We start from the raw sequence: 15,008 nt of genomic DNA, 5'->3' as shown, positions 1-15,008 counted from the left end.
ACACACACACACACACACACACACACACACACACACACACACACACAAGAAAAGTTCAAAAAGGGACTTATATAGATAAACAGGGCAGAACTGGAACTATCACAACAATTGTGATACATACTTAAAAAAAATAAAGTTGTACATAATATTCACAGTGTCATACACAATTCCATGTTCTTAATTACATAAGGAAATATTCATATTTATTGATGATGGTCAGGTTCATATTTTTTAACTTATGTTCAACATATACTTTTAAAAAGATACATAATAGTTCAAAATTTCAGATACAATCTTCTATATTGTTTATTGAAATGTTGAATTTGTTTAAGTTCATAATAAAAATGTAAAATAAAAGAAAGATATGTATAAAAATCATAGGAAAGGGAGAGGTTATGAGACATAGAGATGACAGCATGCATCCATTGAAGTATCAAAGAAACAACAAAACTTTAAAGCTGCTTATTTTAACTACCTTTTCTATTTCTCTCTGTGTAGCTCCTTCTTTTTTCAAACGTTCTTGTTCTAGACATTTGGCATTGTAATTTTCCTTGGATTTCTGGAGGGCCTGAGTTATACTCTGAATATTTTGTACAGCTTCTAGAGTTCCTGCAACTTCCTCCTTAGTCTGTTAAACAACAAGCAATTCATCAAAATGATATAATAACAGGAAAACAATATTTAACTATATATTCTTTGGTAAGAGAAAAGGGATACCTTTTTGTGAGATTTTAATTGTTCTTCTCCATACTTCTGCACTTCCTTTATTAGTTCTTGTAACTTTCGAACAAGTTCCAAGTGGCAGCTTGCTAATTTTTCTGTTGACGACTTAAATACATCCCACACAGGTGCAAATGTTCTAGAAAAAAATCACAAATAATGACATGGTTAAGTCTAAACTTATATCTTAATTCTATATTACTATTTTTTTTCAATTTTAACAAATATTAATTCAAAATAAGCACAAAGGTATTCTAAAGACTAATCCAAATTACCTGATCATTAACTATTTTTTTCTCTCCCAGAACTACTCCTGACTCCGGACTTCTCCATCTCTATTCCACTTGCCTTCTCACCCTGGAGATGTTACCATCCCTGCAGCCCTGCACTCCAAACGGTGAGTTCCTCCTGACCAGAATCTACATGTGAGTAAGTGCTCATGCTCATTTCTCTCCCAGCTTTGCTCCTGATTCTCCACTTTTACATCCTCTCCTCCACCCCCCCTCCACACCTCCCAAAAAGGGGCAGAAATGGCCTCACAGCCTTAGGTGTCTATATATCAATTCCCAAAGTCCAGATCATAAACAAAGCAAGCTAGAGATCTCCAAAACAGATGGTAATTGTAGCCTTACAGGTATCTCTGAGACTTGCTAGAAGATCTGATGGTGCAATGGATAGAGCACTGGATTTGAAGTCAGCTACTACTTAGCAACTCTGTGACCATGTGCAAGTCCCTCAACCTCACTAAGTTTCAGTTTCTTCACCTTTAAAATGAGGGGGCTACTAGACAACCTCTAAGGACCTTCCAATTCTAAAGCTATGACTCTATAATTCATGACAGTCTATAGCGATGGAAGGGATAAATTTTTTTTTTTGCTTTTTGGTGAGGCAATCAGGTTAAGTGACTTGCTCAGGGTCACACAGCTAGTAAGTGTCAAGTGTCTGAGGTCAGATTTTGAACTCAGGTCTTCCTGAATCCAGGTCCAACGCTCTATCCACTGCACCATCTAGCTGCCCCAAAGGGATAAAATTTTATGAAAAAAGAAGAGATTAAATAGGAGAAGTAGAGCAGAAACATAAAGATCCATCTGTGTAGAAAACCATGAACCTGAAAAGAGGAGCACTGTAGAAAACATCTGAGTGAGTACCTAAGGAAGAAGGAAAAAACGTGATTTTTGTAGTGAGAGTACAGCTCAAATTGTAGACCAACTTGAGGAAATGAATGAAGAAGTTAAATACAGATAAGTATAAAATTCTATACTTAGGTGCTTTTTAAAAAAAAAAAACAGCTATATAAACATAGGATGAGGCAAGACTTAACCAAAATACACTTAATGGGAAAAAGAAATAGTGGTTCTATGTAATACAAATGCAACATGAGTTAGTCATGTCTGTAGCTCTGCAACAGCAAAAAAAGTTAATGCCCTCTTGGGCAACATCAAGAGAAAGAGAAAAGGTGTTCAGAGCAAAAAAGGAGATAGTCTACCTAAGCAGTACCTAATGGCATCTCCAGTAATTTGTTCTTGATGCCCTATTTTTGAAGGGACAGCATGGTACAACAGAAAGAATATGTGTAAAATGGGTATTGTATGTCTTGCCTTCTCAATGGAGTAGGGGGTGGGAGAGGTGGGGAAGAAACTAGAAATGAAAATAAAAACTTTTTACTGCATTTTAGTCAAACTAAAGAGAAAGTAAGTTTTAACTGATTTTTTTTAAATTATGGCAGAACAATTTAAGTCTCTTTAGGGAAATCTAAATATCCTTCTATATTTTTTGCATATATCCATAACAACATAACACTAAAAAACTGTTAAGTATACAAATTGTTTAATAAAAGTAGAAAATATCAAATGACTGGTTCATTTCAAATCTATTAACTGATTTAAAATAGGTTTTCTATTTAACCTGCACGATCTCCCAAAAATAAAAACCTTAGGGCATATATAGCTATCCTATTAATCAGAATACAAACTGCCCTCTCCAATCCCATCCCCCAACCTGGCTTGCATAAAACCTGTGGGCAGCCTATAATTACATATTAGGGTGATAAACACAGAGGAATAAGGTCTCCCCCGCAGCAGCAGAAACAGCAGCAACAGCTTGTCACAACACGCTAAAGGATCCTAAGCCAGACACCAGACACTGGTGCTATAACGTAAAAGAAGGAGATGTCCCTACCATGTGTATTCCCGATAATGTCCTGCATCCTTCCTCCTATCCCCTTAATAAAACAGGAGTTCTTAACCTTTTCTGTGTTATGGACCACTCAGGCAGTCTGCAAAAGTCTATGGACCATTCTCGGAATAATGCTTTTAAATTCATAACATAAAATACAGATTGCAAAGAAAATCATTTATATTGAAATAAAGTTAAAAAATATTTTTTAAAAACATGTTTACGGACCCGAGGTTAAGAACTTCTGCTTTAGACACAGAAATCTCACAGAAAAACTCATCAACTCATATCTCTCTCCTATTTACCCTAGGCAAGAAAGAACTGCTAGGTATGAGTTGTAGAAAGTTGTAGAAAGGGAGTTAATCTCCATAAAAGGCATACTTTGTCCTGTGGCTTAGCCTCTACGTGAAGAGGAGACTATACAGAATTCAGTATTACTGAAAAAGTAAAAAAGTAGGAAAAGAGGGATAACAGACCCCACAGATTATTAGGATTTCCAAACTTTGCAAATGATTCAGATACTGCCCTGGGTGTAGAATGAGAGGTTGTGGAATGATCCATTTATATTAGCTTCCTCCTTGGCCAGGAATAATCAATTTTTTGTGCCTGTTTGCTATTTAAAATTTTCCTACTTTCTCAGATCCTTTTTACTTGCTATAATGTAAAATTTTTGTGGGACAGAAGCTTATTTGCTTTTAGAAAAGAAAAACTACATGCTTCTCCTAAGTGGATTGTGTTTTTACCACAGTACTTTTTTATTGTATACCTATTTTTTTTTCCTTTCAATGAGAGATCATAGAGACATGACCTATGTGCAGGGTTATCAATATACTGACATGAACAATTTACTTTACATAGATACATACAGAATCATGCAAAAAGAGGAACAAACTATATTAACTTACCCAAGTTGTGTATAATTGCTTGCTGATTTTGCTAGTTTTGTCATTGACCGTGAATATGCCTCTTCTATTGTAGCCCTGTTTAAAAAGAAACAAAGTTCCCATAACATTACTTACAGTTTAGTGACTCAAAAATATCAAACTAGAAGTAAGACCTATATTAGTACCAGAGATAATTCAAATTACTATATTAAAAATTGCTTTTATAAGCAGATCAGAATATAAGGAGCTAATTAATATTTATATCTATTCTAAAGGAATTCATGGAACTTGTAATTAATTACAATAGTTACCTCTTCCCTCTTTTATATAGTAGTACTCAGTGATTACAACAGGAAACTGAAGAGTGATGCTTACATTCTCTACTACTGAATCACCATGCTAAATCATTTGGTATAACACTTATTAATTCTGCAATATGCTTTACACACTTTTATTAGTCCTTACAACTCTGATATAGGTCATTATTACAGTCATTTTACAGATCAGGAAACTGAGGACCAGTGATCTGCCCCAACTTATATAATGAATCATCAACTCCTCAATTCCAATTACTTTCAAGCTATATCTACTGGCTTCACAAACCAAAATTTATTGCGCTAGAAAATTGTGGTTCATACATTTATTATTCAGTTTAAGTTTCTGGGTTGCTTCAGGATAAGAAGGGAACATCAAGGAAGGATACAAGGGAAACTAGTCCTTTCCACAAAGTCAGAGGCCATAGCATATAAATTTCTGGAAATGAGCTAGAAAAACCATTTGCCCCCTATCAACACATAGGAACAAGGACTGAATATAACCTGTTATCTATTTACATGCTTTATTTAAATGACTAATTCCTTTTCAAAGCTTATACTTCTAAATCACAACAAAGTAGGCATAACTACCTAAAGTTATAATAATATGACAAAATGTTATTACAGTTATAATAGAAAAACTAAAAGTAGAGAGATAACCCAAGGATCAAAAGAGTGAAAACAAGTGAAATTTTATCATCTATATCTTCAAAAAGTTGATGAAACTAAAATTAGGGTATAGTTTTCTAAAGACACTTTGACCACAACTTCCTTCCAGTTACCTTATACTACCTTGATTTCTGTGGCACTATTCCATCCCAGTATCTCCTATACATCTTTTTTCTGAATCTCCCTCTCCCTGACCACAAATTATAGAGAGACATTCTAAAAAGATCAAATCCTAGGCCCCGTTTTTCTTTTTTTTATACTCTCCCTTTGGAAAGCACATCCATCCATTCTTCTAACCATCTTCTGAGACCACAGGGTACAAATCTGAGAACTGAAAAGATAGTGATGACTTCAAAGGAGATAGGAAAGGTTGGAAGAGGAGATTTAGGAGGAAAGGTAATGATTTCCGTTTCAGACATATTGAGTTTAAGATATCTCCAGAACATCAAGTTTGAAATGTCCAATAGGCAACTGGTGATGCGGAACTGAAGCTCAGAGTCATCTTCAAAGTCATCTTCAAAGATGATAGTTAAACCCACGAGACCTTATGAAGTTCTAAAAGAAAGAGACAGTCTTAGAAGAAGGGAAGAAGACCCAGGAAAGAGCCTTGGAGAAAACCCACAGTCTAGGGGGAATGATGAGGATGATGAGCCAGCAAAAGAGATTAAAGAGTTGGTGAACCAGGAGAGAAAAATGTCATGAAAAGCGAGGGAAGAAAGAATGCCCAGGAGGAGAAGCTGGTCAACAGGGTCAAATGGATTTAGAAGGTTTAGAGCTGAAAAAAGACCACCAGATTTAGCAGTTAACTAATTACTGGTCAATTCCACAGGACAAATGATGAATCATGCTACCCATCCTTAACTGAGAGGTAAAGGAAGATATATCACAGAAAATTTTTGGACATGGCCAATGCGGGAATGTTTTGTCTATCTATTCATATTAGTTACAGGGGTAGGAGATGGGGAAGAGAAAATAAATGCTAGTTAATAGAAAATAAGTAAAATAAAACAAAAGTATAAAATGAAGCTGGGCAGTTTTTTTTTTTTTTTATGGGGGGGTATCTAGGCAATGGGGTTAAGTGACTGTGTGACAGAGTCACACAGCTAGTAAATGTCAAGTGTCTGAGGCTGCATTTGAACTCAGGTCCTCCTGACTCCAGGGCCAATGGGCAGATTTTTAGAGAGGGATCAATGGTAAGTTTGGAGAGGGCAATTTTAATTGAGTGATAAGGTCAGAAGCCAAACTGCAAGGAGTTGAGGAAACAGAAAAAAAAAGAAATGGAGGCAACAAGAGTAGACAATTTTATCAAGGAGTTGAGCTAAAAAGAGAGGAGTATAGGATGATAGCTTGAAGGGAATGGTAAGGTTCAGCAATTTTTAAAAAAATCTTAAGAAGGGGCAGAACTCTCTTAGAGCTAACAATGCTGCTGCTGATATGGTGAACATTCCCCAAACCTACAGAACTCACTTCAAGAAGGTCAGAAAGCACCAGTTTCTCCCAAAGTGACACAGTACAAGGGTATAGACTTCTTCCACCCAGGGACAAGGGGACTAAGACCAGAAGCAGATGGTAGTGAAATAAAGCCAATTTTCCACAAAGAGGACCATACTGAGGCACGTCTTCAGGTCTTGGAAGAGGCTAGTCATTAAGAGAAAATGTAAGCACAACGAACTGGGAGAAGACCAGAAAAGAAAGGACCAAGTGATCCAGATCTAAGCTTCACCTTTTTTTCATAATAAAAACAAAATGTTGAAGCTATAACATTTAAATTCTTTGGCCTCATTTGCTGTTTAGGGAGGGAAAAGTCTTGAGTCCTATCCTGTGAAGTTTTCCCCAACATAGAAAAAGCTAATTAATGCTTGGAGAAGTGGCTGAGTATGTAACTTAGTGAGATACTAAATCAGATTTAAATGTGGTTCACACAGTAAGTTCTAATGAATCTTAGCTCAAAATCTTTTCTCATTCCGAAAGCCTACCTGGGAATCGTAGGGGACCTTGGTTTCTAACACTACTGTTAAATCAGTTACTGACTATTTACGCACCCAGGTGAGCTGGTGGCTGGGGAAAGAGTAACAAGGGAACAACTCACAGCCCAGCCCAAGGTATAAAGCAGTCATACTGGTATCAGCAAATCAACAGTGAAGTCATCATCTTTAAAGGCTTTTTCAAAGTACTCTTTCAAAGTATTATCTTAAAGAAATAGCTACTTCACATATCTACTTGAGTAAAGAGTAATCCTTCAATAAATTTTTTTTTGTAAAGAGGTAAAGTTCTCAGCTAAGAGAAGAGAGTGGCAATCAGTCAATCAACAAGTATTTATTACGTGCCTACCAGGGGTCAGGCATTGTGCTAGGGGCTAGCAATAAATACAAAGAATAAAACAATCCCTACTCTTCAAGGAATAAATAAGTGATTAATAAATATTTGTCGATTGACATTCAATGGCCTGTATTAGGGATTTTTAACCTTTTTTTCATGTCATGGGCACCTGTGGCAGTCTGGTGAAGCCTACAGATTCCCTCTTGGACTAATGTTTTAAAATAATTAAAGAAAATACTAAATTTCAGATAAAGTTTAGTTAAAATAAAGATATAATTTTTCTTTCTTGTTCATATTCAAGGGTCCTTTGGCCCCAGATTAAGAACTCCTGCACTGTATAATCTGATTTTCTATTATTTGTTCAGCCAGGTAGCACAGTGGAGAAAGACAAAGCTTTGCACCTGGAGTCAGAAAGACCTGACCTCAAACACTTACTGGTTGTGTGATCCTGGGTTAAGTTGCTTAGTCTCTGTCTTCTTCAGTTTCCTCAACTGTAAAATGGGAATAGTAACAGATGGGGATAGTAATAGCACCAACTTCACAAGGTTGTTGTGAAGATTAAATGAGATATTTGTAAAGCACAGTTCCTGGCACATAGTAGGTTCTTAATAAATGTTTGTTTTCTTCCTTTTCCTCCCTATTTATCTATATGTATCAGCAGTGAAGGTAGTAGAAAGATATTTGGTAAGAGAAAGCCAGCCAAATCTCACCTTTGATACTTCTGACACATACTGGTTATATGACTCTGAAAAAAGTCACTTAAATCTTTCAGTGTTCCAAAGAATCCTCTAAATTATGAGTTGCAAAGCAGTTGCTGATATGCATTGGTGGATATGCATTCTTCACCTGGAATTCTTGCCTATATTCATGATATCACAAATCTGGATTTTTTCCTTTATTCTCACATAGAGAAACGGTTCTTAATCTAGGGTCCATGAACTTTTTTTTAAGTATTTTGAAAACTATATCTCAACATAAATGGTTTCCTTTGTAATCCTAGGTGTTTTGCTTTATGCATTTAAAAGCATTATTCTGAAGGGGTCCATTAGGCTTCTCCAGACTCCCCAAAAGACCCCATGACACAAAAAAGGTTAAGAACTCCAAACAGCATCATCACAGAACTTATATAGCACTATGTGCCAGGTACTATGCTAAGCACTTTACGATTGTTATCTTGTTCAATCCTCACAACAACTCTGCAACACAGGTGTTATTATGATCCTCATTTTACAAATAAGGAAAGCTGAGGCAAGGAGAGGTTAAGTGACTTGCCCAGGGTCACATAGCTACTAAATGTCTGAGGCCACATTTGAACTTGGGTCTTCCTGACTCAAGGCTCAATGTTCTAGCCACTATACCACCTAGCTGCCCCTACAGAGGAAGCATCAACTCTAGTCAGATGTTTCACCATTCCCTAAAATTACTCATCCCCATCCCTTTTCCTAAATTTATGTATACCATTTGGGGATAACTGGATTGCCTTCCTCTCCATGCATTCAATTTCTACTCCTCATTCATAGATTAGCTCATTTCTTCCATTAAGTTTTCCCTAACAAATCCAGCCAACATACCTTTTAACCTCTCTCTCACCCCCTCAATATTTGTCGACATCAAACATTTGGGTACCTCATTTCCTATATTTGATGTGAGCTATTTTTAACTTCCCACTTGTTTGGATGTTATGAGAAAGTAGCATAGTATAGTGGAGAGATCACTAGACTAAAAGTCAAGAAATATGAGTTCAAGCCCCAACTATACCACTTCCTAGCTATGTAATCATAGGCAAGTCAATCTCTAAGCTTCAGTTTTCTCATCCATAAAATACACTGTTAAATCACACTATCTATCTCAGATAATTGTCTTGAGGAAAGCACTTTGTACACCATAAATAAAGCAGTATATAAATGTGAGTTGTTATTGTTATTATCATTATCATTATCATTTGCCCATGGCAAGGCTCATGTATAAGAAGCCCACAATATTCTAGAGGGGGTAAATTCTAGATTGGGGATCTTTACCTGGGGTCCATGAACTTGTTTTTAAAATATTCTGGTAAGTGTATTTCAATGTAATTTGTTTCCTGTGTAATCCTATGTATTTTATGAATTTAAAAACATTATTCCAAGAATGGGTCTACTAGCTTCACCAAGCTGCCAAAGGAGTCTTAATGAAAGAAACAGGTTAAGAACCCCTGTTCTAGACTCCCTTGAAAATTCATGAGTGGCAATAATAAAGATGAAGATAGAAGAAGTGAACCAAAGGAAGGAGGGTCTAATGAGGGATAATCCATCCTATTTCTCTTCCTTCTCTTTCCTTACTTCATGCTACCTGCCCTCCCCAGCAAGTATACAATACTTAGTTCTCCCTCTTTCTCCTCATCCTTCAATCATCTCACTACACATCTCAGGTAAATACTAATCTGATTAAAGCATCCAACAATGCCTGATTGGCTTCAACCAGGTGAAGGTAAGCTTCAGTTACAGGGAAAATTAATTTATCTTGAATAGTTCATTCTCTGATGATAAATGAGGGTTATTAATTCTGTTTTAATGAAAGCAACGCACAACTATATTAAGAATGGGGGAGAGCTCAAAACAATTAAGACCACTGTTAGGTGTTTCTAGTAACAAACTCGTAAACAGCATTACAAAAGTTGAATTCCATTAATAACCAAAATCTATTGATCTGAATAGCCCTAACACTAGTAGTAATATTCTAAAAGAGGCCTTATACTTCTTGTAAATACATCAAGATGAAATTTTTAAAGTAGTATCTATCAGTTAAACATTTAGTGATTTATATATATAATTATATAATTGTCTTTTCTTATTATAGAAATACAGAAATTATTTTTGGCTAAAGAAATAGCATTTCTTACTTGTGGTCTAAAAAAAATTCTTTCATATAAAATGTTTATTGTATCATTTTACTATCTATCACATAAGATTAAAAATATAGTGTTGACACTTTGTAATTATTGTGTAGTTTCAAAGTATATCTGGTTACTTCTATATTAACTTAACAAAATATGCCAATATTACTGTAACAGTTTTCCTCTTAAAAAGTTAAAATGAACTATTAATATAAAAAACACATACCTTTCTCTTACAAAATCGGCGAGTTCCTTTGTTGATATCTGTCCATGTTTCATGTTATGGTAGAGTACATCAAAGCCACTATTTCTTTCCCCCTAAAGATTACAAAGATTTTTAGTTAAACAAAAAAATAGATCAACATTTCTTTAGGACACTGTATAAACATTAAAAGTTTCTCAAACTGATGATTAGTTCACTTGCCTTACTTCCCTCTACCTATTAATAGTTCTATTCAAAATGTTTTAAATTTTTTTTCCGTAAAATTTCAAGTTATAAATTCCTCATTCCATATAAAATCATTGTCATTAACTTACAGTTTTTAAAAGATCAATCTAGATTCAGTTAAGACAGGAAGAAATTCAAGGCATCTTAGTTTTAAAATAATCACGGAGCCCTTTTGATTTTTAAAAAATATTCCTAGATTTCAGAAAGGCTAATTCTTTTAACAGATGTTAAATGTTAAACTCAGGGTATTTTCTTTCAAATGGTTATCACAATACATTTTAAACTCTACTGGGGTGGGGAACATGAGGCCTCAAGGCCTGCAAGTCTAGCCTACGGTCTAGTTTTATCTTTTGGTGAATTTGAGAAGGGACAAACATGGGAATAACATGTTTCAATAAAGGAAAGTAGTATCTTATTTGTTTGGAACTGGCATTCATTAGAAATCTTAGCTTAATCACCAGGAAGGGCAAATAATGTTTCCAGGCATACTATACCATCTTTAAAAAGTTTAGTGCTGTATAATCATGGATAAAATTAACACCCTACGAATGACAAAGTTGCTTAAGATTCAAAAAGCAAAACACCAGCTAATCAAGATGAAAAGAAATATGACTTTAAATGTCCATTTTATAGATAAAACACACAGATGGCTCATAATAAACTTAACAAGTACATATGGTTACCAGAATTCATTTAAACAGCAATGTTCTATTTTTAAAGTATAAGCTTTATTTCTTAATATTAAAGTCCAATATTAATAGCAAGAAAATGGCAAAATCTAAATAGTTCTTGAATGTTAATTAAGTATCTTAATTAAGATTTTAACTTAGACTTGATAATTCCTTTCCTTCAAACAGTTAAGCTGTTGAGTTTGGTTTCCCTGTAATGGTGAAAAAAACTAATGCTGAAGTATATTTGTTATAAAATAAAGCAATCCTATAAGCAAATATTATGCAATCTGAAACCCAGCTTTTTCCACAACTGAAAGAAAACAGGAAACAGATTACAGGAACTTCCAGTTATGCTGAAGTGGTCCCTAATAACCTCATCAAATGGTATGGCAAGTATGTATTTTGCTACACACACAGCAAATTACAATCTTATATTTATGCTTCAGCACTATAAACATTCCTTAGAATTTTGAGCATTCCTTTCCAAATACTTTTTTTTTTAAAAAAAGCCCAAGGTCTTTTCTGAACAAATATTTCCATTTAGAAAGTGTCTGAGTTTTTTAATTTTCAAATTAAAAAACAGGAACATATTTAGCAACTAACTCTGGCCTTCTGAATTATCCTGTGCCATCCAAACAATTAGAGAGGCAACCTTCCATAGTAGACAGAGCATTGGCCTCTGAGTCAGGAACACAGGGACACTAGTCCAGTCTCTGACACCTACTAGCTATGTGACCCTGGGCCAGTCACTTAACCTCTGAGAGCTCTAGGAAGTTCTAAATCTATAAAGTGGAAAGACAGTGCCAACCTGCATTGGTAGAAGTTCCTCACCAAGAGCTGCCTATACTAATGATATTAGAAGCTTCTGTTACTATCTCTGCTCAAAAGATCATTTTTCCCCAACAAATGAACATAACCTGAGGTAAAATCACTACTAGTGGGTTAGGTCAAGGTTGGTTGTATAAACTTGTGGACTGCAGCAAGCAGCCAAGAGTCTTTGGCTCTCTTCTGATTCTATTACTCACATACAGGCCTATGATACCACATCTATTCAAATTTCAGCTATTCCAAACATTGCCAAGAATCCAAAAGAATGTCAAATAGATCTTAGAAGTCAATTTTTTTTAACCAAACCTGTGATTTCATTGGCATAATGAGCTTTAATGAAGAATTTCCCATACCAATGTTGTAAATGTAATAATAACAATGATAATATAATAAATAATAACAATGATAATGTAATATTAATAACTATCATTTATATAAGGCTTTGATTTGCAAAGCACTTTATAAATACCTCATTTGATTTTCACAATAACCCTAGAAGGGAGGTGCTACTGTTATCTCCATCTTACAGATGAAGAAATTGCAGCAGACAATTAAACGATTTGCCCAGGTTCACACAGCTATTAGGTGTCTGAGTCTGGATTTGAATTCAGGTCTTCCTGACTCCTGGTTCAGTGCTCCATCCACTGTACCACCTGGCCGCCTCTAGGTAGCTCAGATGTACCTTCTCTGTTCTTGACACAATGCTTGGTATTGTAAGGAAGATAGTAAATAAGTAGGCACTTGATAAATGTGTGTTGACAGGACTGCAACACAGAGTTGCCAAAAGGCCTGATAGGGTAAATGACTAAGGAGTCCAGGGTCACACTATCAGTAGGTGGCAGAAGTCACACCAGCAGTATAGACTCAGAGACAAGTCTTCCTGATTTTGAGGCCTGATCTCAACATCCCTCACAGGCAACAATGCTGCCAAAATAGATGCAACAAAAGGTGAGGCACCTAAAGCTGGTGCATTTTGCTCATATCAGAACCTTTTAAGTTCCTCATTCAGAGCCCACTTACTCTGATTTTACACTTTATCTGGTCTCCAAATCTCCAACAGATTAGAAGTAACAAATTAGAAGGGAGGAAGAGAAAGAAATAGCTAGTTAGTAAGGGTTGAAAAGTACTTCACAGATATCATCTCTTTCGATCCTCACAGTCCTGTAATATAGGTCCTATTATCTCCATTTTACATATGAGGAAACTGAGAAGTTAACCAGGTCACACAGCTATTAAGTGTCTGAGACACAACTCAAACTCTAGTCTTCCTGACTCCAAGTCCTGAGCTCTATCCACTATACCACAGGCTGACATCCCAAAAGTGTGCTCAGGTTGGCTCTGTCCATACTTTTAAGTTTTAAGATCATACTTCCACATTTGAGTCAGTAAGAATGTGAGTGGCATGGCAGAAATGATAAGACAGTAGAAGCCAGAAAAGGAATTAGAAGTAAGTGTAGGTTTAGAGACTTTGCAACTCATGAAAATCATGAGTTCATGGCCCATTTGCTTCCCTTCTCATAATCTCACTGTACTTCCCAATTCTACATTCTGTCTTACTTTTTAATTCTCCAAAATACACTTTTGAGGAGGAAATCACAGAAAACAGGGTTTATAAAAAAATTTTTTGGCAGTTATCTACATGTTCAATTAAGGAAAGATTGGACAAACTAGTAGATTACATCATAACAATGAAAAAATATGAGGAATGTGGAAAGAAATACAAAATAATGTGAAGTGAAGGTGGCAAAATTAGAATCATTATACACTCAATATCGATAACTATATGAAAAATGAAAAAATTGTTTTGGGGTCTACCTCTACTATTTCTCCACTGTTTACTATCAAAGTTCTCTGCTCCACCCTGGGGGAGATAAAAATTTAAACAAAACAAGGACTCTGACTTCATAGAATTTAATATATTCAAGAGAAATAAGACAACAACACAGATACTAAAAACATGATATTTCATTAAAGCATTAGCAAGTTATAAAACAAGGCTGTTACTAAAGGGGGGTTAGGAGGGAAGGAGTTATTTATCAGTGGAAGCTTCCAGAAGGAGGTAACATTTGAGTTTTGGTTTAAAGTATAAGTTTAAAGGAATTTGACAGAAGACAGGGAGAGAGACCACACCTAATACAGGCAATAACACAAGAACCTGGGGGATGCTGGAGGGGCAGAGCTAGTCTAATGTGGCTACATCATATAGCACACAGAAGGGAGAAACATGAGACAAGGGAAGCTGCTCCCAAATTGCACAGGGCCTTGAATGCCAGTAGAGTTTCAATTTTGTTTCACAGACAATAGGGAGCTACCTAAGATTTTTTGAGCAAAGGCAGCAGCAGAATGAAGACCTAATTAGAGGGCGAAAGAGCAGCAAAAGGAAGACCTGAAAGGAGGTTATTATAATAGTCTAGGTGGGTATTAATGAAGGACTTATACTAAGATAGGGGTAAATGGGAATTAAGAGGTGGTGCTACATGAGAGGAAAGCTGTGGAGAGAAAATCAACAGGATTTAGAGAGATGGAGGAGAGAATCAATAAGCATTTAAGTGCCTACTATTTGCTAGGCACAACACAAGGGCAGGACATAAAAACACAAATATAAAAAGTGAGAAGGTACCTAATCTCAAAAGGAACCTACATCCTTCTAAAGGGACACAACTAACATTCAGATAAGAAAATAAAGGGGAAGCTAGGTGGCACAGTGGACAGAACTCCAGCCTTGGAGTCAGTAGGGCCTGAGTTCAAATCTGGCCTCAGACACTTGACACTTATTAGCTGTGTGACCCTGGGCAAGTTACTTAACCCTGATTGTCCCACCAAAAAACAAACAAACAAACAAACAAACAAACAAACAAAAAACCAAACCCCTAACAAGATGCTAGAGCATAAAAATTCATAAATAAATACAGAGAAAGATAAATATTAAACAGATAAAAAATACAGTATACATATAACATATACAATGACAGGGGATGGGGATGGAGAGGATTGCCTTGCTGGAGCCAATCAGGAAAGGTCTCTTACAGAAGATGACTCAAGCTGAGCCCTGAAGGGAGCCATGAGTTCCCAGAAGCAGAAGTAAAGTATGGTAGAGAGCCTGTGCAA

General features: G+C 35.8%; 1 protein-coding gene across 1 annotated transcript in view; it reads right to left on the bottom strand.

Moving 5' to 3' along the window:
* The window catches only part of FCHO2 (FCH domain only 2), a 151,567-nt gene that overhangs the window by 118,775 nt on the left and 17,784 nt on the right, over positions 1 to 15,008 (bottom strand). Inside the window, exons 3-6 of the mRNA XM_027864185.1 lie at positions 10,180 to 10,271; positions 3,801 to 3,875; positions 718 to 859; positions 476 to 628 (exon numbers count right to left, since the gene is read on the bottom strand). Of these exons, the coding sequence (XP_027719986.1) occupies positions 476 to 628; positions 718 to 859; positions 3,801 to 3,875; positions 10,180 to 10,271 (462 nt within the window). The remainder of the gene's footprint in view (positions 1 to 475; positions 629 to 717; positions 860 to 3,800; positions 3,876 to 10,179; positions 10,272 to 15,008) is intronic.

Source organism: Vombatus ursinus, unplaced genomic scaffold, assembly GCF_900497805.2.
Source record: "Vombatus ursinus unplaced genomic scaffold, bare-nosed wombat genome assembly UNPS02014774.1, whole genome shotgun sequence".
In the NCBI taxonomy this organism is placed as follows: Eukaryota; Metazoa; Chordata; class Mammalia; order Diprotodontia; family Vombatidae; genus Vombatus; species Vombatus ursinus.
This window is presented reverse-complemented; position numbering and strand designations above follow the sequence as displayed.